The 27615-nt window shown below is 48.6% G+C and overlaps 5 protein-coding genes across 5 annotated transcripts in view; 1 reads left to right on the forward strand and 4 right to left on the reverse strand.

Moving 5' to 3' along the window:
- LOC309564447 (uncharacterized protein) overlaps positions 1 to 27615 on the reverse strand; it is a 714240-nt gene that overhangs the window by 314043 nt on the left and 372582 nt on the right.
- Positions 1 to 27615, reverse strand: part of LOC309563950 (uncharacterized protein) — a gene marked incomplete at its 3' end in the record, with an annotated part of 302349 nt that overhangs the window by 134865 nt on the left and 139869 nt on the right. The window lies entirely within an intron of this gene.
- LOC309563951 (uncharacterized protein) overlaps positions 1 to 27615 on the reverse strand; it is a gene marked incomplete at its 3' end in the record, with an annotated part of 261782 nt that overhangs the window by 107251 nt on the left and 126916 nt on the right. The gene's annotated exons all lie outside the window — the stretch shown is intronic.
- The window catches only part of LOC309563953 (uncharacterized protein), a gene marked incomplete at its 3' end in the record, with an annotated part of 229314 nt that overhangs the window by 75280 nt on the left and 126419 nt on the right, over positions 1 to 27615 (reverse strand). The window lies entirely within an intron of this gene.
- The window catches only part of LOC309563956 (uncharacterized protein), a gene marked incomplete at both ends in the record, with an annotated part of 64247 nt that overhangs the window by 18188 nt on the left and 18444 nt on the right, over positions 1 to 27615 (forward strand). The window contains 4 exon segments of the mRNA XM_082268586.1: positions 9001 to 9103; positions 12466 to 12558; positions 12648 to 12866; positions 13321 to 13456. Coding sequence (XP_082124712.1) covers positions 9001 to 9103; positions 12466 to 12558; positions 12648 to 12866; positions 13321 to 13456 — 551 coding nt within the window.

A 27615-nucleotide genomic window follows, 5' to 3' on the forward strand; every position in this document is an offset into this window, starting at 1 on the left:
CTGACTGTATTTTTGCACTGTTGTGACTTTTTTTTTTTTTTTTTAAAAACTCAATAAAAAATATTGAAATATAAATTGACCTTAGTATGTATGAATGTGAGTTAGGGACCTTTTAGATGGTAAGCTCCTTTAGGGCAGGGACTGATGTGAATGTACAATATATATGTAAAGCACTGTATAAATTGATGACACTATAGAAGTACCTGTAATAAATAAACATATTGCAGAACCCTGGAGTCATCCTAAAGGAATCCTGTGAAGAATCAGCCCTTGCCTCTTTGGGGCCAGAAGTGGGAGCTATTCAAAACTGGAGGTGTCTTAATTGGGGGGCAATGCAAAATGGAGCTCATGAAATGTGAGGCTGTCCCCAGGCTTTCTCTTTTTGCCCAGGAAGCCTATAATGCACACCTGCTTTCTGGTGGGGGGGACCTTTGAATGCACTGCGGTCATCAACTAGGTTCTATTCACTGCCCTCCTGGACTGAAGTGTATGGTTACCTCAATACCATATATCCTGGTCAGGGAAGTAGGACCCGCAACCGAGATGCTTCTGGTTTTCGGCATCCTTGCAGATACAAGGATCTACTCACTGTTGTCCATGACTATTTTCAATCTATGTTGAAATTTCGAACATGAGTTTTGACTTGTAAGACTGGTACACCCTGTTATAGTGGGACATGAATTTCCCTAAGTTTGGGAACTGTGGGAAAGAAGGGGTATCTGAGCAAATGGGCAAAACAGACCTTCTTCAGATGACTTTGTGATAGATATGTCAAGTGGTGGTGATTTATAGTAATGTTAAGTATGATGGTGAGAGATAGACTCCCCCCCCCCCCCCCTCCCTGGTTGCCTCTCGGGGCACGGCTCTCTCCCGCTTTTTGGTGGAGATGGGCTGGTCGGAGGTCTGGCGCCTGAAACATCCTGACATGGTCCAGTTCTCTTGTTTCTCTAAGAGGCTCTCTTCTTTGTCTAAAATTGATCTCTGTGTATGTACGAGGGAAGCCCTCCCTCTGGTGGAGAGGGCAGAATACGCTTTAAAAGGGATCTCGGATCACTCCCCATTGGTGGTCTGGCTCAGGATTAGACCACAGGTGGCTTTACGTAGAGCCTCGTGGCGTTTGAATGCCTTCTGGCTAAAACTTTTTCCACCGGATAATGGTATTCCGGCTGCGATTGCCTCCTTTTTCGCTGACCATGACCAACCTGGGGCTTTGATACGGAGATGGGATGCATTTAAATGTTTTCTCCGGGGAGTATTAATAGGTAATATTAAAGCGGAGTTCCGGGCACAAAATCGATATTTTTTTTTTGTGCCCGTCCGCTAGTTCAGCATAACCTGAAAAGGAATTGGATAGTTAGGTTTTTTTTTTTTTTAAAACTCACCTTGTAATTGACGATCGTAAATACTCACCTCAGGATACTTCCTCCCTCAGCGCCGCGGCTCCGCTGTCACTTCCTGCGCTGCGATGATTCCTGGGAGCTAAACGTCATCGCTCCCAGGAATCAATGCGACGGCACCGGCCCCGCTCGTCACTTCCGGGCGACGCCGCATTCCCCTGCTAAACAGCTTCTGGGCATGCCCAGAAGCTGTTTAGGAATGCGGTGCCGCACCGGAAGTGACGAGAGGGGCCGGTGCAGGCGCATTCTGGGACACGAAGACGCGGAAGAAGACACAGAAGAGGACCGCCCCGGCTTCAGCTGCCCACAAGAGAGATGGAAACGCTGTGGGAGAAATTTTATAAGTAAGTATTTCTTCTAAAAGGTAAGTGCGAACCGGGACAGATCAGAGGCTAGCCATTGTGGAATGTGCTAGCCCTGACTGTGCCGGGGGTATGTTTATTAAAAAATGACATCTGTGCCCGGAACTCCGCTTTAAAGTGCAGTCGAATTTAAAGCGTTTTGAGGAGCACTTGTTGCAATGTGCCATGAGGTTGGAGGAGGAATATATAGCCGACCCCACTGATGATACTAAGTATGATGATGGGTCTTCTTACCCAACCCAAAATTAAAATGTCACCATTACAAGGTAGCAGGGTTCTGAAAATGAGATGCCCCATGGGAAGGGGAAATTGCTTGTTACTTGTTATGCTTGGGGAGTGCAATGAGGAATGGGGTTTATTTACTGGAATTGGAGGGTGTAAAATCTGGTGCAGCTGTGCATAGAAACCTGATCGGCTACCATGCAGAGCTGCACCAGATTTTGCACTCACCAGTATTAGTAAATCAACTTTCCTAAAACAAAATTCCTAATGAGCCAGGTGCAAACAAGAGATGGCCTCATTTTGTGGCCAACAGTTACCTTCTATATCAGCTTATCGTGGTTCAGGAAGATATTGCTGAGCAACTGCTGGTACCTCAGCTACATAGACTGAAGAAAAGCTTTTTTAAAAAATATAAAAATGAAGGAACACTATCATCGTTTAAATGTTACAAAGTATTCATTGTAAAAAGAAAATCAAGGACACAAAAATTCAAAACGAATGTCAGATTGCACAAGATAGTAGGACAAACCCCCACAAATTCTTTAATTATTAGAAAAAAGGTCAGGTCTGAGCATGTGAGCCCTTTACAAAATAATCTGGAGTGAGTAACTGGGGAAAAAGAGAAGGCAAATTTATGAAATACCTTTTTTAGCTCTGTGTATACAAAGGAAGGAGCATGGGTAAGCTTAAGTACATAATGAGGATGGTAGTGACACAGCCCCAAATGATCCACAATGGCTCAAAAGTGATATGGTCTAAAAATATTTAGACAGAATAAAGGTGGATAAAGCAACTGGACCAGATGGCATCCACCCACGCATCCTAAAAGAATTGAGAGCTGTCATTTCAAAGCCATTGTTTCTAATTTTTAGGGACTCGTTAATGACTGGAATAGTACCACTGGATTGGTATAAGGCCAATGTGGTGCCAATATTTAAAAAGGGACCAAAGTCTTTGCCAAGTTACTATAGATGAGAGTTTAATAAAAGACCACATAGATGAGTTCTTGCTGGAAAAAAGTTTTTTTAAGCAACAGACAGCATGGATTCATGAAAGTTGTCAGACAACTCTGATTTCTTTTAATGAGGAGGTAAGTAAAACTTTGGAAAGAGGGGCGGCTGTGGACGTGATATACTTGGACAGAGGAGTGGCTGTGGACATGGAATACTTGGACAAGCTGGGTGGCTGTTGACGTGGTATACTTGGACAGCAGGTTGGCTGTGGACATGGTATACTTGGACAGCAGGTTGGCTGTGGACATGGTATACTTGGACAGCAGGTTGGCTGTGGACATGGTATACTTGGACAAAGGGGTGGCTGTGGACGTGGTATACTTGGACAGAGGGGTTGCTGTGGCTGTGGTATGCTTGGACAGAGAGGTGGCTGTGGATGTGGTATGCTTGGACAGAGGGGTGGCTGTGGACATGGTATACTTGGACAGTGGGGGGGCTGTGGAAATGGTTTGCTTGGACAGAGAGGTGGCTGTGGACGTGGTATACATGGTGTGACAGGTCGAGATTCTGTGATGGTGAAAGTGGTCATTTAAAGGACACAGGGTGTGCACATTGGCTCCGTGCAGGACTACAGTGCGTAGATGTGCAGTGGAGAAAACTGCTTTTGCAGCTTTCTCCAGGTTTTGGTAGACCTGGATGGGGCTCTGTAGTTTGGAGATTCCATAGTGTCTTGGGTGGGACGGACTCTCCATTCCTGTGTCCATGTTTTGTGGATGACGAGCTGGGTGTGTGCTCAGGTGCACACAGCCCTTATAATGAAAGTCTAGGAAGACCTCAGAGCTCCCAGTTGGATATGGCTCCACCAAAGAGAGACAGGAGGTCTCTAGGTGTTAGAGGCTGCAGGTGGCAGGCAGAGCACCTGTGTGAAGCTGTCAGCTTTGGAGAATATATGGTCTGGGGACCAGCATAAAGAGCAGAGGTACTGCAACTGAAAAGCTGAGTGAGAGCTTAAGAGCCAAGTGGGCTAGCATTTTCTTTTCATCCTATATTGACTGGAGAGGTACCCCTGCATGGGAATCCCTGTATGTTATGCACTTTCCTTATGCCTTTTAATAAAAATGGGCTGCCATGCCCTAAAACCAAAGTACTGAATCATGTGAATGCCTTAAAAACGCATCTACCACTAGAGCTAACGGCCCCCTTGTTACAATGGACCGAGGGGTGGCTGAGGATGTGGTATACTTGGACAGAGAGGTGGCTGTGGACGTTGTATACTTGGACAGTGGGGTGGCTGTGGATGTGGTATACTTGGACAGAGAGGTGGCTGTGGATGTGGTATACTTGGACAGAGGGGTGGCTGTGGACGTAGTATACTTGGACAGAGAGGTGGATGTGGTATACTTGGACAGTGGAGTGACTGTGGACGTGGTATGCTTGGACAGAGGGGTGGCTGTGGACGTAGTATACTTGGACAGAGAGGTGGCTATGGACGTAGTATACTTGGACAGAGGGGTGGCTGTGGACGTGGTATACTTGGACAGAGGGGTGGCTGTGGACATGGTATACTTGGACAGAGGGGTGGCTGTGGATGTTAGTATGCTTGGACAGTGGGGTGGCTGTGGACGTGGTATGCTTGGACAGAGGGGTGGCTGTGGACGTATTATACTTGGACAGAGGGGTGGCTGTGGACGTGGTATACTTGGACAGAGGGGTGGCTGTGGACGTGGTATACTTGGACAGAGGGGTGTCTGTGGACGTGGTATACTTGGACAGAGGGGTGTCTGTGGACGTGGTATAGTTGGATTTTGCAAAAGCGTGTGACACAGTTCCCCACACACGGCTAATGTGTAAGGTAAAGTCTACTGGCTTGGAAAGATCAGTTTGCAATTGGATAGAAAACTGGCTAAAAAGACAGAATTCAGAGAATAGTGGTTAATGCTTCTGACTCTGAATGGTCTAAGGTTATCAGTGGGGAGCCTCTACTATGCCATATGATACCCTAAAGCTATACTTCTGTGGAATAGTCATGAAAAGTTTTGGCACTACAACCCAATTGCATGTTTGGAGCGGGCTAGAGCTCTTCTCACTCACCATGCCTTACCAGTGGTCTCCAATCCACGCACAGAAGTCCTCCATTGTAAGGGTAAAGTTGGCAACCAGGTAAAAAAAATCACTCTTTATTCTATCAAAAGGAGTACATATGTTCCAAAACAGAGCCAACACTGACACGTATCAGCCTACAAAGGCCTTATTCATAATACTTCATATGTACTATTGCCCACTTCTCAACTGATGTCTCAGAGCCACTACAGGCTCTGGAAGGATGCTGACCAGGTTTTCTGGATCCAACCTGGTGTTCCGATTGACAGCTGGCTCCAGGTCTCTCAGTGCGCCACTGAGAGCTAAAGCCGGGTACACCAGCCCGCTCTCCAGCCTGGTGCTCCCATGACCGCTTGAGGGGCAGAGCAGAGAGCGTGGAATGGCAGACAGTGCTCTCCACTCTGAGACTGTCAAGAACTGACTGATCAACAGTCATGTGATTACTCAGCTCTCAGGCTTAGAGCTGATGTGGGACAGCTGCAGCATAAACGTGAGTCACATACTTCTCCTAGTGCAAAAAAGACGAGAAAGACCAGAACCAGCTTTTACCGGCATGCCTGTTTGCCATATATGAGGTACCTCAAGCCTCCATGAGGATTTTCGCCCTTGCAATCTTGCTGACCCCCCAAGCTGGTTCTCATGGTACAAAGACCATCTAAAACTCCCTCACCGATCAGTATCTATCCTCGATCACAGCCACCAGCTATAACCTACAGAGAGAGTAAAGGCAGGAAACCTAGCTTATAGAGGGATGGGGACACACATTCATGGATCGGTTACTAAGAGGGGCTTGAGGTGTCAAAGGGCCTGCAAAGCAAATTGGGAAGTTTTTCCCTTAAGGCAAATTGTGCTTTTCAAGCAACTTTTGCTATCTCAATATGACTAAAGCCTCGTACACATGCAACTAATTTCCACCGACCGGTCGTCCGTCTTTTGTCCAGAGTGGTGTCTGTTGGTTGGAATGTGCTCTAGACTGCACACGAATTTTCCCGTATGACAGAATTCTACTTCAGAAGTGATGTCATGTGTTGGATTGCTTTCTTTGTGTTCTTTCATATCTGAGCATGAAAAGGATTTTTTCGGCCGAAAAGTCGGAGTCGGAAGCACCATACTAACAAGCCGAAAATCGGCAGATCGGTCGTCGGACGAAATTTCCCCGGCCGAATTTCTACTCGTGTGTACGGGGCTTAAATCGAGGCTAATTACAACCAACTTTTGCCAACATCAATCATTTTGCAGCAAAATCAATAACACCAAATCCCTGGCAGTAATATATTTCTCTTCCCCTTGGTGGGAGTGGAGATGACCCACTCTATAAGGATATACAGTACATACACACACAGCACAAGCCCGTGTTAATTATATTAGCCTCAGAACCTGTGCGATTAATATGTGTCCTGGTTTAACAGGATGAGGTGGCAACCCTAATCACAAGGCCGTGTTCACACTACGAGACGTTTCTCGGGGGCTGCAGTTCGTCTGATCTCCACAGGGTGGTGATCTCACTTCTTCCAAGACAGGAAGTCTCTATGGAAGACATAAAGTGATGTCAGGTACAGACAGGAAGTGATGTCACAGGAAGTGATGTCATGTAAAGACAGAAATTGGAGAAGAGACGTTAGTGGAACTGCCATCAGAGGAGGTAATGAGATTTTATTTTAATGAAGTTCAATATGCGGGGAAAAGTGATTTTTTTTTTACTTATTTGTCCCCTTCCCGCCCGTGCTAAAGCCAAAAGGCCACTACAGCGCGGCTCTCCAGCTCTGGGATGACTTCAATGGACGTCCTTCCAGAACCGCGCCTTACTGACCTTAGGAAACAGATTACGGTAAAGTGCTAATCACACAGGCCCTTTACCATGTGATCAGCTGTGTCCAATTAGGGTTGCACCGATACTAGTATCGGTATCGTTGCCGATACTGAGCATTTGCAGGAGTACTTGCGAATGCTCTAATGCCTAATCTGATCTCTCCTGGCATGAGGGGGAGGACCCAGGGAGCCGGGGGAGGAAATGGGGGATAGTCAAGAGTGATGGGTGCGGCGGTGAGGGCAATTACAAGCACCAATCGCCCTATAAAGCTTTCAATGAAGCATCTGGCAGACTCTTCTCCTCCTCTCCCTCCCCGTGGCTGTCAGCTGCTTCATTGAGCCGGAGGAGCACATAGAGGACCCGGGGTACTCGGTCTTAAAAAAGTGGTGTCGCTGCAGCCCGAAGTCCAATCACAGCTGGTCACATGTGGCTCAGGACAGGGCCTGACAGGAGAGTGCGCCGCATTACTGTTCTATTTGTAGAGCCCAAAGGTGTCCATGGTCTGTTACAATCCTATAGTGTGTATATATATATATATATAAAAAAAAGGTTGAGGCTAACGTTCTCGGGTTTGGCTTGAAGAAAAAGTGGTGACCCTTGGCAGTGAGTACATTATACTTCTAATCAGAGCACTGATCATCACACTATTACCCCTTGAGGAGTAGAGAGATAGATTTGGGTGTCCTAAGCATAGAGATGGTATTGGAAGCAAGTGGGATGATATCAACTAACCCACAGAATCTGAGAATAAAAAGGCTGTAAGGCACGGGTGTGCGTCAGGGGCGTAGATAAGGGGGGGGGTCCAAACCCCCCCAGAGCATCGGTCAATTTCACAGCAGGTAGGCTAGTGTAGTCTATCAACTGCAGGAGCTGCACTGCCACTGGGAAGACCACCTGTCTTATCCAGGAGGCTGACAGGCAGAGCCTGGCTTACATTGAAGCCATGTTTACTATTTTCTTCACTAACCAATGGGGGCGCTGTATATACTTTATATATTTACACACCACAATTTGTGGCAGGCGTGATAATTATTGTTCTCTGGGTACTCAAGGCTGAACCCCCCCCAGGAAAAAAAATGATCTACGGCCCGGTGTACGTACAGTGGTCTGCGTTGCGACCCGGCCCCATGCTCCAGGGGGGCTACACGGGGGGCCTCTCTGTAGGCCTGGATAGGAGTGCAGTGGCATATAGAGGAACTGATCCTGCCATGTAGCTGCCAAATGCGAGCTTCTCCTAAACCCCCCCCCCTCCCTCCTGCAGGCGGGAAACAGAGGGCAATGGTTCCTCCACGTGCCGCCCTGCCACATCCCTATCGTTGTCCCAGGGGGCTCTTGTGTGGTTCGCTGCCAACCCCCGCAAAGCTGCTGGGTTTTCCCCTTTTACCTCCCGCTGTCGGCTGTAGGAGAAATGTCAGGATGGAGAGCGGGGAAGAAGCCAGTATGGGTCATTTACTGGCCCCTTCATGAATAGAGTATGTGATGGTACTCACTGTCACTGGGAGTGAAAGACAGATACTTAATAGCTTGGATTGCTTCAAATGGGAGAGTAATATCTGTCAGCAATATCTCTCAAGAAATATGAAGATTTAATCCCACTCATCACTGTGAGACCTATAGCCTGTTGCCCTGAAGTCTGACTCCTAAATAATTATAGCAATACGTAGATGTGCATACCATGTACTTCAATGTAGGAGACTGTCATTGGCAGTCTTTTCCTATTGTCTATCTATTGAGGTGGGATGTGGATTGTGTTAAGTCTGCCTGTCCCATTGTTAAATGTTAATGACCTCACATTGTTCTGTCCAGATGGCTAGATAATTCAGGTTAATTCTGTTTCTGTATACAATTTCATCTGCATAGGATAATGTAATCAGGCAACCCCTGACCTGTGTGTGGTAATATGATCAAGAGTGGGAGGTCCATGCTGTATATAATTCTGTGTGACTGTTCAATAAAGAGAGATTCCAGTACAAGCTAAGTTGTTGGCTAGCTTTGTATGGGGGCGGCTAGGATTTTATATCTATGTTCAGGACTGCAAGGAAGCCGTATACTGACGGAAGCCCACAAGTGCAGTGTGGGTCGGCAGTTCCGTTACAGAGTAGTTGTCGGTACTGATCTCATAGCTGGGGCATAGTAAACTGTTTCCTATGGTTCAGTTTATGGATGAACGGAAAGCCTCTGTACAGAGCTGTTCATTCATTCTGTTCAGCTGAAGCTGCAGACAAAGGGACTGATGAATTTGTATCCTCTGTCTCAAAAGTGAGACATCAGGGGTCTGTTTTGTCCCCTAATATTTTACCAAAGCCCCCTATATAAGTCCTAAAAAAATATGTAAAAAATAATGAAATTGTAAATAAAAAAAATGGTACTAAAATAATAAAACAAAAAAAAAAAAATGACTGACACCAATGGCGGAACTACCAGGGTCGCAGAGGTCGCAACTGCGACTGGGCACAGACCTGACCGGAGAGTGGCTTTCTGCCACTGTGGAGGGACCCCAAGACAGGAGGGAGGTGGTCGCTGCGGATCCATAATAAAAGGTCCCACAATGGGTGTAAGGGACCCTGGGATCAGTGGGAAGAGGCAAGTGGGGCCTTCATGGTTTTTTGCTCCAAGGCCCTAAAAGTTTCTAGTTACGCCTCTGCTGTGAGGACAGAGCCTTGGGGAACCCTTATGGAAGGGGAAGAGGAGAGGAGGAGGTAGAGTTGTAGGAGTGCTTAGATAGTTAGGAGGAGAACAAAGAAGGAGCAGAGCCTTGAAGGCCAAGGGCGATGGAGATTTTTGAAGAGAAGTCGGTGATCAACTGTATAAACCCACAGAAAGGTGGGAAGGGGCCAGTGGGGGCCTTCGTGGTTTTTTGCGCCAAGGCCCTAAAAGGTTCTAGTTACGCCTCTGCTGTGAGGACAGAGCCTTGTGGAACCCTTATTGAAGGAGAAGAGGAGAGGAGGAGGAGGTGGAGTTGTAGGAGTCCTTAGATAGTTAGGAGGAGAACAAAGAAGGAGCAGAGTCTTGAAGTCCAAGGGAGATGGAGATTTTTAAAGAGAAGTCGGTGATCAACTGTATAAAACCCGCAGAAAGGTGGGAAGGGGCCAGGGGGGCCTTCATGGTTTTTTGCGCCAAGGCCCTAAAAGTTTCTAGTTACGCCTCTGCTGTGAGGACAGAGCCTTGGGGAACCCTTATGGAAGGGGAAGAGGAGAGGAGGAGGTAGAGTTGTAGGAGTGCTTAGATAGTTAGGAGGAGAACAAAGAAGGAGCAGAGTCTTGAAGGCCAAGGGAGATGGAGATTTTTGAAGAGAAGTCGTGATCAACTGTATAAACCCACAGAAAGGTGGGAAGGGGCCAGTGGGGCCTTCATGGTTTTTTGCTCCAAGGCCCTAAAAGTTTCTAGTTACGCCTCTGCTGTGAGGACAGAGCCTTGGGGAACCCTTATGGAAGGGGAAGAGGAGAGGAGGAGGTAGAGTTGTAGGAGTGCTTAGATAGTTAGGAGGAGAACAAAGAAGGAGCAGAGTCTTGAAGGCCAAGGGAGATGGAGATTTTTGAAGAGAAGTCGTGATCAACTGTATAAACCCACAGAAAGGTGGGAAGGGGCCAGTGGGGGCCTTCATGGTTTTTTGCGCCAAGGCCCTAAAAGGTTCTAGTTACGCCTCTGCTGTGAGGACAGAGCCTTGTGGAACCCTTATTGAAGGAGAAGAGGAGAGGAGGAGGAGGTGGAGTTGTAGGAGTGCTTAGACAGTTAGGAGGAGAACAAAGAAGGAGCAGAGTCTTGAAGTCCAAGGGAGATGGAGATTTTTAAAGAGAAGTCGGTGATCAACTGTATAAAACCCGCAGAAAGGTGGGAAGGGGCCAGGGGGGCCTTCATGGTTTTTTGCGCCAAGGACCTGAAGGTTCTAGTTATGCCTCTACTGTGAGGACAGAACCTTGGGGAACCCTTATGGAAGGGGAAGAGGAGGTAGAGTTCCAGGAGTACTTAGATAGGTAGGGGGAGAACAAAGAAGGAGCAGAGTCTTGAAGGCCAAGGGAGATGGAGATTTTTGAAGAGAAGTCGGTGATCAACTGTATAAAACCCACAGAAAGGTGGGAAGGGGCCAGGGAGGCCTTCATGTTTTTTTGCGCCAAGGCCCTAAAGGTTCTAGTTATGCCTCTGCTGTGAGGACAGAGCCTTGAAGGAACCCTTATGGAAGGAGAGGAGGAGGTAGAGTTGTTGGAGTGCTTAGATAGGTAGGAGGAGAACAAAGAAGGAGCAGAGTCTTGAAGGCCAAGGGGGATGAAGATTTTTGAAGAGAAGTCGGTGATCAACTGTATAAACCCACAGAAAGGTTTAATATTATGAGAACAAAGTAGTAACCATAGGTTTTGACACTTAGGTTAGCAATGGGATTTATTAGGGCAGTTTCTATGGAGTTTGGATGAAAGCCAAACTGTATGGGGGATCGTCTGTAACAGAACAGAGAAGAGAAGGGTAAAAGTGTTGAAGGATTCTATCACTCTATCTGGTTGGAAGGATAGGAGGTCAAAGACGGGGCAACTTTCTTTCTTTTCTGGCAGATCAAAAACTAAGCAAAAGTAAAAAGTTTGAAACAAAACTTTACATAGAAAAGGCCCCTGGACCCCAAAATGTAAGAAACAGAACCCGAATGTTCCTCCGTGTGTAATCCCATTGGTGACCGTTCTTCCATGATAGAATCCCCCATGTTATCCCCCATACACCCCCATCCTAATATTGTACAACCAGTAAAGTCCAGATAATTCTCCATTATCAATTATTGGTCCACAGGAAAACTGTATAGATCACATGACCAAAGAGGATGGTGGAGGACCAGAGTCACATGACTGGGAAGATACTAAACTTCACCCTGGAGATCATCTACCTGCTGACCGGAGAGGTGAGGAGGATTCTGGGAGGTCACATGACATCACTCTTATCTCTATTAATAAAACACAAACCTGACCGGAGAGGTGAGGAGGATTCTGGGAGGTCACATGACATCACTCTTATCTCTATTGTTAAAACACAGACCTGACCGGAGAGTTGAGGAGGATTCTGGGAGGTCACATGACATCACTCTTATCTCTAATAATAAAACACAGACCTGACCGGAGAGGTGAGGAGGATTCTGGGATTCTAACATGATATTCCTATTGGTTCTCCAATACAGAGATTTCCTCCTCTGAAGTCAGGTGATCATATGACCATCACAGTGCCTCCATGTGACTCCCTAAAACCTGAGAGACACAACATGGAGAAGATTCTAGAAGTCACCAAGAAGATGATGGAGCTGCTGACAGGAGAGGTGAGCGGTGCTGGGAATTCTGGGACATTATCCAGTAACAGACAAGGGATGTGTCTGGATGGTGACTGTATCATTGTGTGTGTCAGGTTCCTATAAGGTGTCAGGATGTCACTGTCTATTTCTCCATGGAGGAGTGGGAGTATTTAGAAGGACACAAGGATCTCTACAAGGACGTCATGATGGAGAATCAGCCGCCCCTCACATCACCGGGTAAGAGGAGACTTTATTGTAAAGGAGAGAGCAGTACGGAGGCTCCACCTAGATCCCCCATCATCTGATAAACACATAGAAACAATGTATTCAGTCAGTGTGTGTGTTTCCTACAGATGGATCCAGTAATGGGAACCCACCAGAGAGATGTCCCCGTCCTCTGTATTCCCTGGATTCCACACAGGAAGATCACAACTATTCAAAACCTGATCAGGTAGATGAAGAACAATCACTGATAGTATCATTAGGATCTGTACATTATCTGCATTGTTACCATTGATGTCATTTTTATTATATATTCAGAGTGGAAACCTGAGAGATTCTAAAGTTGATGTTAAAGAAGAGATAAAAGAGGGGGATGGGGTGATGGAGGAGTCAGAGATTCCAAAAGAACACAAAGATCTCTCCCAGGACACCATGGTGGAGTCATCCAACTACAGGAACCCACCAGAGAGATGTCACCGTCCTCTGTATTCCCGGGATTCCACACAGGAAGGTCACACCATCCCTCACCATCATCAGGTAGATCATTAATAATTGTTGGTAGTTATGATTTATACCCAAACATTTTTCTTATAATAAATGATCTAATATATATTTAGAGTGAAAACGGCAAGGATTGTAATATTGTTGTTAAAGAAGAAAATACAAAAGAGGATGAGGAGTATGGTGTGATGATCGTTTCTAAAGGACACAAGGATCTCTATAAGGACAATATTGTGGAGCCACCTAGTAGCAGAAACCCACCAGAGAGATGTCCCCGTTCTCTGTATTCTGGAGATTACACACAGGAAGGTCACACCATCCCTCACCATCATCAGGTGGGTGGAGTTGAGGGTCGGGAACATAAAGTGATTGAACTCTCTGACATGTGGAGACGATGTGTGGACTCTACAAGATGATATTTTCTATGTGATCTCACATCATAAATACTTCTATGTTACAGATGTTATTTTCTGCCATTCTGTTGGTTTAGGGTGAAGATCTGATGAACATGAAAGTTGAGGGTGAAGTAGAAGAGACGTATGTGAGGGATGATCAGCAATATACGGAGGAGGCTGGAAAGACGAGGACATTCATAGAGGAGGACACTCCTACAGAGATCAGCACAGGTGAGTCATCATAAACCAGTATTGGACATCCACGAGAACATCTGCTCACTCATATCTACCTGATCCAGACGGAATCTTGATGGAAGTGAACTAACCCTATCAGATCTATTGATGATGTTTTTATATTTTTCCAGGACACGCCATGGAGAAACCCTCAAATGATCGTCTCACTTTATCTCCAGGTTGTAAAATGGAAGATGAGGACATCACAGGAGATTGTGGAGGAGAAAAGACAATGAGCTCCACTATGGATGGTGGACTTCACAGTGTGGATAGACCATGGAATCCCTCTGACTCTGAGCAACCTCGTACTGTGGGAGATGGTGCCGGAATTCCAAGGAAGAAGAACTTTTCCTGTCCTGGATGTGGGGAAAGCTTTAGCTCTGATCAAATTTTCTCAGTTCATGATAGATCTCACACGGGGGAGGAACCTCATTCCTGTAACGAGTGTGGAAAATGTTTTCCTCACAAATCAAAACTTGTCACACATTACAGATCTCACACAGGGGAGAAGCCATATTCTTGCCCAGAGTGCGGGAAATGTTTTTCTCGGAAGTCCTGTCTTTCTAGACACAAGACATTGCATACAGGTGAGAAGTTGTATCCCTGTGCTGAGTGCGGAAAATGTTTTACCCAGAGCACCAACCTCTCAAGACATCAGAAATTGCACATGGGCGAGAAGCCTTTTGCCTGCCTCGAGTGCGGGAAATGTTTTTCACGGAAATTAGATCTTATAATACATCACAGATCTCACACAGGGGAGAAGCCCTATTCCTGCCCTGAGTGCTGGAAATCTTTTTCAGATAAGGCCGGCCTTACCAAACATCAGAGATCTCACACGGGTGAGAAGCCGTATTGCTGCTCCGAGTGCGGGAAATGTTTTTCGCGAAAGTCCATTCTTACCGAACATCAGGTTTGTCACACGCGGGAAAGGCTGTTTACCTGCTCTATGTGCGGGAAAGGTTATTTACGGAAATCAGAACTTTTCAAACATCAGAGATCTCACACAGGGAAGAAGCCGTATTCCTGCCCTGAGTGCGGGAAAGGCTTTTTACAGAAGTCCTGTCTTACCAAACATCAGAGAACCCACACAACCCTCAAAGGTGTATTAGTGCCCTGAGTGCGGGAAATGTCTTCTATATTTATCATATTTTGCTGTACGTCAGAGATCTCACACAGGGGAGAAGCCGTATTCCTGCCCTGAGCGCAGGAAATGCTTTTCACGGAAGTCTTTTCTTACCAAACATCAGAGAACCCACACAACCCTCGAAGGTGGATTAGTGCCCTAAATGCGGGAAATGTCTTCTATATGGATCACATGTTGCCGTATATCAGAGATCTCACACTGGGAAGAAGCCCACCTTTGATAGACACCTCAGAAAACACGTGGCTGAGCGCTCCTCTCATCTTTATCATGGAAGAAACACTTTAGAAGGGAACTCAGAGATCACTGAATGCTTTGAACTTCCAAAAGCACTTTGTATGGTTTACTGTGTCAGGAAAGAAGCCGGGGGATGCGACACTGTTGGCTGGGAGCCTGGGGATGCAACACTGTTGGCTGGGACCCTCCCCGTAGTGTAGTCTGATCTCCCCTGCTCTTCAGTACAAGCTTCGAAGGAAAGGATTGTGAGGAGAGAGAAGCTCAATATTGTAGATGAAGAGCAAAGGAGATCAGTCTACGGGAGAGGACCATTTCAGTGCATTATGTTATGAGGTCCATTCGTTCTGAGGTTGCCACCTGCTGGTTGAAAGTGGTTAACTGCTTTAAGACCGCGGCCGCCACACATTTACAGCGGCAGGCTGGCTCCCCCTGCGTGAACCGACGTAGGGCTACGTCGGTTGCGCGCCTGGTGCTAGGCAGCGGGGATGCCAATGCACGGGGGCGGGCGGCTGCTATTCCTGCTGGGCACCCGCGATCGCTCCCCGCTGAGAGAGAACAACGTTCGGCTGTTGTAAACACAGCCAACCGTTCTCTCTGGACTGATCACAGAGTGCCTGTGATCCTTCTATATAGGATCACAGGTCTCTATGGTCATTTCAAAAGCCACGCCCCCATACAGTTAGTAAACACTCCCCTAGGCTTACACTTAACCCTTGATCACCCCTTAAGTTAACCCCTTCCCTGCCAGTGTCCTTAGTACAGTGACAGTGCATATTTTTAGCACTGATTACTGTAGTAATGTCACTGGTCCCCCCAAATATGTCAGTTAGGGGTCCGATTTGTCCGCCCCCACTAAAAATCGCAGATCGCCGCCATTACTAGTAAAAAAAAAAATAATAATAAAAAAAATACATACATTTTTCCCCTAGTTAGTAGACGCGATAACTTTTGCGCAAACCAATCAAAATACGCTTATTGCGATTTTTTTTTTTTTTTTTTTATACCAAAAATATGTAGCAGAATACAAATTGGCCTAAAATGATGAAAAAAATTTGATTTTTAAATATTTTTTTATTTTTAAGAATGTTATATAACAGAATGTGAAAAATATAGTTTTTTTTTTTTTATTTCAGAATTGTCGCTCTTTTTTTTGTTTATAGCGCAAAAAAATTACATAAATCTTTCCGTTAGTTTGTAGACGCGATAACTATTGCACAAACCAATCAAAATACGCTTATTGCAATTTTTTTTTTTTTTTTACCAAAAATATGTAGCAGAATACAAATATGCCTAAAATGATGAAAAAATTGAATTTTTATTTTTTTTTTGGGAATGTTATATAGCAGGAATGTGAAAAATATTGTTTTTTTTTTTTTTACATTTTTTTTCAGAATTGCCACTCTTTGTTTTTTTGTTTATAGCGCAAAAAATAAAAAAAATCGCATCAAATACCACCAAAAGAAAGCTCTATTTGTGGGCAAAAAAAAAAGACATAAATTTTAATTGGGTACAATGTCGCGCGACCGCACATTTGTCAGTTAAAGTAACGCAGTGCCGAATCGCAAAAAAATGGCCTGGTCAATAAAGGGGGAAAATCCTTCCGGTCCAGAAATGGTGGATATGACTTTATGTAATATTTTGTTTTTTTTAAAATGTGTGTATATTAAAATTAATTGTAAATCATTTATTTTTTGTAAGTTTATTGACAAAAAGTGTGCCTCGTCATCTACCTGTGCCCCGTCATCTACCCGTGCCTTGTCATCTACCTGTGCCCCGTCATCTACCTTTGCCCCATCATCTACCTTTGCCCCGTCATCTACCTTTGCCCCGTCATCTACCTGTGCCCCGTCATCTACCTGTGCCCCGTCATCTACCCGTGCCCCGTCATCTACTCGTGCCCCGTCATCTACTCGTGCCCCGTCATCTACCTTTGCCCCGTCATCTACCTTTGCCCCGTCATCTACCCGTGCCCCGTCATCTACTCGTGCCCCGTCATCTACCCGTGCCCCGTCATCTACTCGTGCCCTGTCATCTACCCGTGCCCTGTCATCTACCTTTGCCCCGTCATCTACCTTTGCCCCATCATCTACCTTTGCCCCGTCATCTACCTTTGCCTCGTCATCTACCTGTGCCCCGTCATCTACCCGTGCCCCGTCATCTACCCGTGCCCCGTCATCTACCCGTGCCCCGTCATCTACCCGTGCCCCGTCATCTACCTTTGCCCCGTCATCTACCCGTGCCCCGTCATCTACTCGTGCCCCGTCATCTACTCGTGCCCCGTCATCTACCTTTGCCCCGTCATCTACCCGTGCCCCGTCATCTACTCGTGCCCCGTCATCTACCCGTGCCCCGTCATCTACTCGTGCCCTGTCATCTACCCGTGCCCTGTCATCTACCCGTGCCCCGTCATCTACCTTTGCCCCGTCATCTACCTTTGCCCCGTCATCTACCTTTGCCCCGTCATCTACCTTTGCCTCGTCATCTACCCGTGCCCCGTCATCTACCCGTGCCCCGTCATCTACCCGTGCCCCGTCATCTACCTTTGCCTCGTCATCGACCTTTGCCTCGTCATCGACCTGTGCCTCGTCATCGACCTGTTCCTCGTCATCGACCTGTTCTTCGTCATCTACCTGTGCCTCTGAGCTGTCTGCTTAAGAGAGAGCTGTGATTGGTAGATAGGACCTGCCCAGGGTGCTCCAGTGCTGCTCCTCCAGGCTTGATGTTTCACGCTAACCCAATAGTAATAGAGTGTATTGGACAGCGGGAGGAAACCATGCTGATGAGAGCAAGGGGATATCTGTACAGCCCTGGTTAACAGGCATTGGAGATGCCCTGGTGCATGCTGGATGACCGTACTTACACTGAACAAAATTATAAAAGCCAACACTTTTTTTGTTTTTACCCCCCCCCCCCCCATTTTTCATGACTATGGCCCTCAGGTTGACCACCTAAGGTCGCATGTTGGGAATAGGCAGCAGCCCCCTTCACCACCTGAACTCTGCTCTCCAGCCGAATACCAGGAGCCACATTTGCCCCTCAGATATATATACCCTGAACATAATTGTAAACCCAACACTTTCGGTTTTTGCCCCCTTTTTTCGTGAGCTGAACTCAAAGATCTAAGACTTTTTCTATGTGCACAAAAGGCCGATTTCTCTCAAATATTGTTCACGAATCTGTATAAATCTGTGTTAGTGAGCGCTTCTCCTTTGCCGAGATAATCCATCCATCTCACAGGTGTGTCAGATCAAGATGCTGATTGGACAGCATGATTATTGCACAGGTGTGCCTTAAGCTGTCCACAATAAAATAAACGACCACAGTTAGATGGGGACAGGTAGGAGTTAATACATTCCCGGTTCTTTAGGTTTCGGCGGGTTTTTCTTTAAGTCTGACCCACTGATTCTGTGTTATAAAAGGAGGGACAGTGGTCCAGAGGCTGTGGTGTGAAGAAAGGGAACCCCCATGCATAGAGGCCCAGTGCCCATAAAGGAGACTGAGAACAGCACCTGTGAGGACTAAAAGAATGTCTCTGACCACTGCCGAGATGAAAAAGTCATCAGAACTTGGGCTTCACCCCGAATACACCAGCTGCTGGAGAAGGCCTCTGATGGACTCTGTACTACACGTGAACTCTAACTGTGCAGGTATGCCGGGGCAGCACATAGCCTGAGTTAGCATTAGGGATGTAGGGAAGACTAATCTTCCCGTATGTTGGACTTTATTTGCACTTTTCCAAGTAAGGTTTTGAAACCTTGTTTCCACGTGGACTGAAGTTACTGAAAGGGGTGTCGACAATATTTTATAGTTAGGATCACTAAGGTACTATGGGGTACAAAGACATTAGTAGAAGAGTAATACAGCGTGAGGACACAATGGTTACCAAGGGTAACAGGAGCTACTAGTAGCCTATCGATAAGCCTGAAATGGGTGGGATAGTCTCTTGCGGGAGGAAGTTGTTGCCGTTGTGAACGGTCCGTCTCCCACATCTACAGCTCCTGCAGAGGTCTCCAGCCTGTACTCAGGTACAGGGGAGTTAAGTGAACTAAAGTGAAGTACACGCATGTAGTCCACGCTACGTGAACGGCGGGACCCCATACCGATATTGGGAGTGAGGTAGCAGTAACACGCTAGACAGGTGGATGTAGACAAGGCTCAGTGTGCAAGTTACCGAGAAAGTGTACATCGTCATAGGGACCCGAGAGTTAACTGGAGAACACGGTGTACGTTCATCTCTAAAAAAAGAGCCGGCCTTAAGGTCCAGTATTCCCCCCACCGTGCCCTCAGCCTTGTCCCAGGGCATTGATGAAATCGGCCCAGAAGTAAAGGTACCCCATGTGTAAAGCAAGCTGATCAGAGCTCAAAATTTAAAGTACTGAGCTACTAGACAGGCCGTAAGGGTTACTCGCCACCAGTTGCCCCACCCAACTCCTACCATGCCTCGCCCCTAATTCCGCCCCTAAACACACCCTCATAAATTATCTCATAAAATGACACTGTTAAATGTTTTTGCTTTAATGCAGAAGTTACTAAAATAAATATTAATAACAACGTTTTCAGTGCAGCCTCATCAGTGCCCATCAAGGGTCTGGAGGGCGGGGGGGCTGAAGAGCACGGGGGGGCTGAAGAGCACTGAGGGGCTGGAGGGGGGGCTAATAGCACTGGGGGGGCTGGAGGGGGGGGGCTGAAGAGCACTGGGGGCTGGAGGGGGGCTGAAGAGCACTGGGGGGGGCTTAAGAGCACTGGGGGGCTAGAGAGGGGGGGCTGAAGAGCATTAGGTGGGCTGGAGGGGGGGCTGAAGAGCACTGGGGGGGGCTGGAGAGGGGGGGGGGGGCTGTACAGCACTGGGGGGGGGGACAGCAAAAGAAAAAAAAGAAGTTGGATAGGAGGAGCAGTGGGGCGGCTGCATATAGAGGAATTGATCTTTCCATATTCCTCCTGCAGAGAGGAGAATCAGGCATCCAACAGCTGCAGGAGTAATATGGAAAGATCAATTCCTCTATATGCAGCCGCCCCACCGCTCCTCCTATCCAGTCACACAGGGAGGCTGCTCAATCCTTGGACACTCATCTGCTTCCAGCCCCTGCGAGCAGTGCAGCACAGACCGAGGGAGCAGCTGCCTTAACATGAGATGATCGGCGCGAGTACCGGCTTGACCCCCTCCATTGGTATGCCACTGCTGGCCGGATAATGTCAGAGCGGCGAATCATCCCACTGTAACAGCTTTAATTGTAATTGCCGGGCGCTCGGTGACACACACAGTCCCGCCTCCTAGCCCGGCTTCTTTGATAGACGTCACACGTCCTGGTTGGCCAGGTGTTCTGTCTATCAAAGAAGCCGGGCTAGGAGGCGGGACTGTGTGTGTCAGCGAGCGCCCGGCAATTACAATTAAAGCTGTTACAGTTGGATGATCCGCCGCTCTGACATTATCCAATCCTTCGGCTGGCCTGCTTTCCTCTCCTCTCTTCCCATGAGCGGCTCCCGGAGCTCGCCCTACATAATTTTCCACTCACAAAATGCGAGCAGGCGAGTGGAAAATTTGAGGGCTGCTCTACGATATTATATTTCCTAATGGAAGGCTTGGAGGTTGGTTTCATTGGTTTGGACCACAGGGGTTAACACCATTGGAGCCGTACCTACTGGGGAGGAGGAGTTGTTCTAGGTCCTATCTACTAGGAGGCATGGGATATTTGCTATATAAACTAGTGGTCTAGACAGGGCCTGCTGGCTCTGAAGAAGGGGCAAAGCCTTGAAACACATTAGCCATCATCTATTGAGGACAGTGGGCACAGACACAGATTGTTCCAGATGTTTGGATTGGATATGCTGTTTTATAACATTTGTGAGTATACACATTTTTATTTAATAAAGCCGATTATTGAGGATAATGTGCTAGGCCTGTGCGCCCTTTGTTTGTTTTTTTGATTGCAGTGCCTTCAGACAACCCCGGTCTTATAGGGCAGCAAGGCCATAGCCATTTGGGATGCCAAGTGTGAGTTCCGTGGTATGAATTGGACAGGGAGCCCTGTTTCTGAGCTCCGGAGTAAGGTGCTACAGCATCGTAATTTAATTTTGGAGCAGTAATTAATTTGTGTCCTGGTTTAAAGGGATGAGGTGGCAACCCTAATTCGGACGGTGCCACTGCCAGCAATTGGCTCTGATTTGACATGTCAAATTGGACCAATGTGAATGTGGGCTTAAAGGGGAAAGGGTGGACAATCACTGGTTGGTTACCAGGGGTGGCCTTCAGGGGTGTCAGAGGCCTTGCAAGGCAACATGGGCCGTTTTTTTTCCTCAAGGTAGACAGTTACATAGTTAGTGAGGTTGAAAAAAGATGTCAGTCCATCCAGTTCGACCCATACTGTGTGTGTTTAATGTTAACCATACATTGTATATCCCTGTATGTTGTGGTCTTTAAGGTGGCCATCTAATAGTTTTTTAAACTATCGATGCTCCCTGCTGATACCACTGCTTGTGGAAGAGAATTCCTCATCCTTACTGCTCTGACCGCTTTTCTTCTAGTTTTGGCCCCGTGTCTTATTGTATTCTCTTTCTCTGAAAAGTTTGTTCCTTATGCTAGGGTCACCAGTACAATATTTGTACATTGATATCATATCCCCCCTCAATCGTAAGTTCAGTGCTTGTAGTCTTTCCTCATAGTTCTTTTCAACGTTTGCCAAAGCATCTCTACAAGGCAAATAAGAGGCTAATTACAACAAGCTTTGGGCAAAAGCAACTCCATCCGCCCATCCTGATCTGTAATATATTCCTCTCCACCTTGGTGGGAGTGGAGATGACCCCATCTATATCAGTGGCGGCCGGTTTATAGGGGCGCAGGGGCGCCGCCCCCCCAATCAGTGCAAAGAAAAAAATATATAAAAATTACCATTTGAAGCCCACTAGGGGCGCCGGACCTACTGCTGGCTATGGGGGTTGGGGTGGGTTTTGCATCCCACGTGCTGCCACGTAGAGGCGCCGATTGGCGGCCTTCTGGGTGTCATCGGGGCACAGAGCAATTCCCCCCCCGACACTCCCTACTGTAGTCCTGTCCTGGCTGTGATTTGTCCAAACTCCAGCCTGGACCAATCATACAGGACATCCCGTCTGACGTCACGTGGGGGCGGTGCGTGCGTCAGTCACTCACCGTCCCGTCACCTTCCCGGCAGAGCGAGGAGGAGCAGCGGCGAGCATGGTCGGTGGAGACATCTCTCCCGACTCCCGTCCTGTCACTCTTCAGCAGCAGAGAGCAGCAGATGCCAGTGACACTGCAGTCGGTCCGGTCGTGAGAGAGCCAGCCCAAGAGCAGGTAAGTGATAATTGAAGCAGGCGCTGCCTTAGTGCCTCCTCTCTCTCCTGTGTGTGGGACTGCGGAGTCCAGTGGGGAACTTTGCTGACTCAGAGTCTGACCAGGCCAGGACACCTCTTGCTCCTCTCCCAGCCAGCAGCAGCAGCATACCTTCCAACCGTCCCGGGCGGCCACATAAGTCCCGGGGTCCCGCTGATCTTAGCTGAAGTCCCGGAGCCCACTGCTGGAGCATTGGGCTGCACTCAGTGGAATATCCTCAATGAATGCAATGTGTACTCTCACATATTTCACCAAGTGAGGATTCCTACATGCCAGTCCGATTCCGATTCTTCCTCTCCATTTCAAGGTTTCTTTCAGACTCTTGTTGCTACAACCACCAGCGTCATAGCAACCGATGACGTAGTTTGTAGGTGCCCAGTCTGCCTGTTGACTCTGGCTCTTGCTCACTGCCTCCCAGCCTTTTCTGACACTGCACAGGTTGATGATGATAGGTGTCGTGCTACAGCCTGAGGGTTAAGTGTCTCCACATACACTATCCCCCCCCCCCCGCTGGCCCCGCCTCACCCCCTTAGCTCAGTTGGTGACTCTTCCCAGCAACATGCTTCCCCTCCTTGGGCTCTTCTGCAGGCGGCTGCCGAGTGACTGCTCTACTCAGTGAGTAATGTGTTCTGCCATGATCCAGGCTCTCCCTCCCCCCACCTCTGATAACTTTCCCAACTTTCAGCTTCTGCAGGGCTTCATGGAAGGGGGGTGGGGGCTGCTGGGTGTTGTGGTGCTGGGAAGTGATTGGCAGCTCTGGGGTTCCCAAACCCCAAATTCCTCCCCCCTCCCTGCCTCTTCACCCCAAAGAAATCCCTCCTCCCCTCCACTCCAAACAAAGCCCCCCTTCCCGCCTCTACACCCTAAACAAACCCCCCCTTCCCTGCCACTCCACTCTAAACAACCCCCCTTCCCTGCCTCTCCACCCTAAACAAACCCCCCTTCCCTGCCTCTCCACCATAAACAAACCCCCCTTACCTGCCACTCCACTCTAAACAACCCCCCTTCCCTGCCTCTCCACCCTAAACAACCCCCTCCCTGCCTCTCCACCGTAAACAAACCCCCCCCCTCCCTGCCTCTCCACCCTAAACAACCCCCTTCCCTGCCTCTCCACCATAAACAACCCCCCCTTCCCTGTCTCTCCACCATAAACAAACCCACCTCCCTGCTTCTCCACCCTAAACAACCCCCCTCCCTGCCTCTCCACCATAAACAAACCCCTCCCTGCCTCTTCACCCTAAACAAACCCCCCTTCTGCCTCTCCACCCTAAACAACCCCCCCCCCTCCACCCTAAACAACCCCCCTCCCTGCCTCTCCACCCTAAACAACCCCTCCCCTCCCTGCCACTCCACCCTAAACAAACCCACCCCCCTGCCTCTCCACCCTAAACAACCCCCCTTCCACTGTTCCTTGTTTACTGAAGGCCCCTTTCACACTTGTATGATGTCAAAGTCACGCAATTTTTTACCGCGTTTTTTGCCGCGAATCAATACCTATTACATTTTTCTTTTTGCGCCCACACCCCCCAAAAAATTTTGAGCACCAGCCGCCACTGATCTATAAGGATATACAGTACATACACACACAGCACAAGGCTGTGTTCGCACTACGAGACGAGACGTTTCTCGGCGGGCTGCAGTTCCTCTGATCTCCACAAGATGGTGATCTTACTTCTACCCAGACAGGAAGTCTCTATGGAAAACAGGAAGTGATGTCAGCTACAGACAGGAAGTTCTGGGTCAGAGGTGAGTTGAGAGGAAGTGGATAGGAGACATTGCTGGAAGTGGCAGCAGAGGAGGTAATAAGATCTTATTTTCTATTTACACCCAGTAACCCCCCCTGTCATGTTTCGTCCTCTTCCTCCATAGTCACTGTGACCTCTTTTATCTCCAGCAGATGATGATACACACATATATAGTGGGGAAACCTAGATTACCCCTTCAGGGTCAGAACATTCCCCCCTTTACGGGGCCTGGAACATTGTCTTCATTCTGGAGATGTGTTACCTTCTCAGAGAACGTATTTTACGACGTTTATTTTGGATTGAGGGGTTTTATTTAGAGGTAAAGGAAATCCTCTTCAGTTTTCTTTGCCAGGAGATTAAAAAACAAGCAAAAAAATCTCCAAATAAAAGACTTTACATAGAGAATAGGATTTCCGATCCGGTAGGCAGTGGCGGACTTGGGGGGGGGGGGTGACGGGAGTGCTGACCCCACTAGTTACCAACACTCCGGGGTGCCCGCCGGCCACCCGCCCGACATTTTTCTTTTTTGTGTCACTCCTACAGGCAGAAGCGGCACTGTAGTGCTCGTATTATAGGCATTACAGAACAGATTCTGGCAGTTGTCCTCGGCTCCGGTCACGTGACACAGCCGAGGGGTGGGCTTCCCACACTCTGAACTGCCACTGATTGGAAATGAGATCTAAACTAAAAGGAAGTCTGTATTGGGCGTTTGACTGGGAAGGGGCTTTGTACTGAGTAGTTAGGCTGGAGAAGGGGGAGGAACTGAGGGGATAGGAGGAAGGGGGGGGGATGTATGGAGAGGTTGGACTGGGAGAGGAAGGTCAGTACTGGGAGGGTCTGTCCTGAGGGGATAGGCTGGGAGGGAGGACTGTATTGGGGGGTTCTGTATGAAGGGGTTGGACTGGGATAGGAAGATCAGTACTGGGGAGGGTCTGTACTGAGGGGCCATGAGGTTAGGGCTCTACTGGGGGGTTCTGTATAGAAGAGTTGGACTGGTAGAGGAAGGTTAGTACTGAGGGGATAGGCTAGAAGGGGGGACTAATCTGGGGGGTTCCGTATGAAGAGGTTGGACTTGGAGAGGAAGGTCTGTACTGGAGATGGTCTGTACTGAAGGGATAGGCTGGGAGGGGGGACTTTATTGGGGGGGTTCTTTATAGAGAGGTTGGACTGGTAGAGGAAGGTCAGTACTTAGGGGATAGGCTAGAAGGGGGGGACTGTTCTGGGGGGTTCTGTATGGAGGGGTTGGACCGGGAGGGGAGGGTCTGTACTGAAGGGATAGGCTGGGGGGGGGGACTGTATGGGGGGGTTCTGTATGGAGGGGTTGGACTGGGAGAGGAAGGTCTGTAATGGGAGGATCTGTACTGAAGGGATAGGCTGGGGGGGGGGGGGTTCTGTATGGAGGGGTTGGACTGGGAGAGGAAGGTCTGTAATGGGAGGATCTGTACTGAAGGGATAGGCTGGGGGGGGACTGTATGGGGGGGGGTTCTGTATGGAGGGGTTGGACTGGTAGAGGAAGGTCAGTACTGAGGGGATAGGCTAGACCGGTGGTGCTCAACCCTGGTCCTCAGGGCCCACTAACAGGCCAGATTTGCAAGATAACTGGAATACATCCCAGGTGATATAATTTGCTGCTCAGTGATTGCAGTACTCTAGTCTGCATCTCCCCAAGGTAATACATAAAATCTGGCCTGTTAGTGGGCCCTGAGGACCGGAGTTGAGGACCACTGGGCTAGACGAGTGAACTGTTCTGGGGGGTTCTGTATGGAGGGGTTGGACTGGAAGAGGGAGATCTGTACTGGGGAGGGTCTTTACTGAGGAGAATAGGACGGGAGGGGGGACTGTACTAGGGGGTTCTGTATGGAGGAGTTGGACTGGGAAGGGAAGGTCTGTACTGGGGATGGTCTGTACTAAAGGGATAGGCTGGGAGGGGATGACTGTACTGGGGGGGACTCTGCATGGAGGGGTTGGACTGGGAGAGGAAGGTCTGTACTTGGAGGATCTGTACTGACGGGATAGGCCGGGAGGTGGGGCTGTACTGGGGGGCTCTGTATAGAGGGGTTGGACTGGGAGAGGAAGGTCTATACAGGGGAGGGTCTGTACTGAGGGGAATAGGGCAGGGGGGACTGTATTGGGGGCTTCTGTAGGGAGGAGTTGGACTGGGAGAGGAAGGTCTGTACTGGGGAGGGTCTGTACTAAAGGGATAGGCTGGGAGGGGGGACTGTACTGGGGTGTTCTGTGTAGAGGTCTTGGACTGGTAGAGGAAGGTCAGTACTGAGAGGATAGGTCGGGAGGGGGCTGTGCTGGGGGGGGTTCTGTATGGAGGGGTTGGACTGGGATAGGAGGGTCAGTACTGAGGGGAATAGGGCGGGAGGGGGGACTGTACTGGAGGGTTCTGTATGGAGGAGTTGAACTGGGAGAGGAAGGTCTAAAGAGTTAGGCTGGGAGGGGGGGGGGTCTGTACGTTGGGGGGCCTGTACAAGTCAGGCTGAGGGGATCTGTACTGAGGGAGTCTTTACTGGGGGGGGTTGTGCTGAGAGATTAGGCAGGCAAGGTTCACAGGTACAAGCGCACTAGAGACCCGAAGATCAACCAGCAATCTCTGAAGGCAGCTAGCTCCCTTATAAAGGCCGGTTGGCGTCCATCTTGGATGAGGACGTGGGCCATTGTGCACCGGCGCATTCCTGTGAAAATTAATTTAGCCATGTAGAATATCAACAGGAATGCAAGATCTTTGTTTCAATGCATATGAGACCTTACTGCGGACAGCCTCCTGTACAGGTCAGGCTGGGAGGAGGGTCTGTACTGATGGAGTCTGTAATGGGGGGGGGGTTTTGGGAGTCCGTACTTAGAGGTCAAGCAGGGAACGGGGTTTGTACAAAGGGATTAGGCTGGGAGGAGTATCTGTACTGAGGGAGTCTGTAATGAGGGGGGGAGTCCGTACTGAGGGGTTAAGCAGGGAATGGGATCTGTACTAAGGGGTTAGGCTGGGAGGAGGCTCTGTACTGCGGGAGTCTGTAATGGGGGGGGTGGGGGGGGGGAGTCCGTACTTAGGTGTTAACCAGGGAATGGGATCTGTACTAAGGGGTTAGGCTGGGAGAAGGATCTGTACTGAGGGAGTCTGTAATGGGGGGGGGGGAGTCCGTACTGAGGGGTTAAGCAGCGAATGGGGTCTGTACAAAGGGATTAGGCTGGGAGGAGGCTCTGTACTGAGGGAGTCTGTAATAGGGGGGGGGGGGGAGTCCGTACTGATGGGTTAATCAGGGAAGAGGGTTTGTACAAAGGGGTTAGGCTGGGAAGAGGATCTGTACTGAGGGAATTTGTAATGGGGGGGGGGGGTCCGTACTGAGGGGTTAATCAGGGACGAGGGTTTGTACAAAGGGGTTAGGCTGGGAGGAGGATCTGTACTGAGGGAGTTTGTAATGGGGGGGGGGGGGGGGGAGTCCGTACTGAGGGGTTAAGCAGGGAATGGGGTCTGTACTAAGGGGGTTAGGCTAGGAGGGGGATTTAGGGCTGTCAGGAAGAATCTGTAATGGGGGGAGATTGGAGATGTTGCTTGAGAACTGGGAAATAAGGGCTTGGGGAGGACTTGTACTGGCTGGAGGAGGTCATTTCTGGTTGTATTCTGTGGAGTGGACTATGCATGTAACCAAGAAATATGTTTGCTGTGTATACCTAACAGTGAGTAGGC

Source organism: Pelophylax lessonae, assembly GCF_965119305.1.
Source record: "Pelophylax lessonae genome assembly, chromosome: 9".
In the NCBI taxonomy this organism is placed as follows: domain Eukaryota; kingdom Metazoa; phylum Chordata; class Amphibia; order Anura; family Ranidae; genus Pelophylax; species Pelophylax lessonae.